Raw genomic sequence first — 971 nt, forward strand, 5'->3', positions numbered from 1 at the left:
TATTGAGCTACGCAAGCTGGAAAGCATCGTTCTTAAGGTGAAAGCGTCATAAGTATAAGAAGCTTAATAAGAGGTTGCATATGAAATTGAAAAAAATGAATGTTGTGTTTATCTTTTCAATGTGACAGTCTTTGTGATTGTCTGCTGATTTTTTTCAGGCATCACACACTACCATGGACTCCAAAAAAAGCACAGCTCACTTTGAGATCCCAAGGCTGTCTGCAGAGCATAATGGTCTGTGGGAATGTCGAGTCTCCACCTATGGTGGGCAGGATTCCTTCAAGTTTATCTTAACTGTGAAAGGTGAGATTCATTTTAAAAATGGATTCATTCTAGCGATGTTCTTACTAACTTAAATTTGCACTTCGTTGTGAACTAGAGCCACCCTACCCAACCACTGCTCCTAAACTGCTGTCTAGGAGTAGCAAACAGCTGGTTGTAAAGCCAGTGGACACTTATGTGGGTGACGGTCCCATTGTTTCCACTAAGCTACTTTACAAGCCAGTGGATACAGAAGACTCCTGGTCCTCCATTATAGGTAACTTTGCCCAAATCATTTCTGGTTTTAGGAATTCCTGCATTAGGTTCATGCCAATGTGTAGAATCATATCAATATACTATAAAAGTCATACACATATCATCTTTTTTTTAGTGTATGGCAGTGATCAAATCACTTTACCGAATTTGAAGCCCTCAACCAGATACCATGTCCGTGTACAACTCGCTCGCCAAGGGGAAGGAGGAGAAGGTCCTTTGGGTCCAGAGGCAATCATGGAGACTGACTGCCCAGGTGAGAATCAATCAAAATAGAATTAAAAATGGCTTGGTTGTAGAAAAAGATGGAGGTAAATGCCTCATTTAAGAACATATTTAGATTTGAGTTTAGCATGTACAGGAATACAATGTATCGGGTGTACAAAATTGCCCCATTACTGTGATAAGATGGCCCCCTACCTGTGGCAAAAAGACCC

The 971-nt window shown here is 40.8% G+C and overlaps 1 protein-coding gene across 1 annotated transcript in view; it reads left to right on the forward strand.

The window, feature by feature from the left end:
- Positions 1–4: 4 nt before the first annotated feature.
- LOC107579865 (tyrosine-protein kinase receptor Tie-1-like) overlaps positions 5–971 on the forward strand; it is a gene marked incomplete at both ends in the record, with an annotated part of 2811 nt that continues 1844 nt past the window's right edge. The window contains 4 exons of the mRNA XM_016265655.1: positions 5–37; positions 159–303; positions 380–538; positions 653–788. Of these exons, the coding sequence (XP_016121141.1) occupies positions 5–37; positions 159–303; positions 380–538; positions 653–788 (473 nt within the window). The remainder of the gene's footprint in view (positions 38–158; positions 304–379; positions 539–652; positions 789–971) is intronic.

This window comes from Sinocyclocheilus grahami, unplaced genomic scaffold, assembly GCF_001515645.1.
Source record: "Sinocyclocheilus grahami isolate Dianchi unplaced genomic scaffold, SAMN03320097.WGS_v1.1 scaffold20937.1, whole genome shotgun sequence".
NCBI lineage: Eukaryota > Metazoa > Chordata > Actinopteri > Cypriniformes > Cyprinidae > Sinocyclocheilus > Sinocyclocheilus grahami.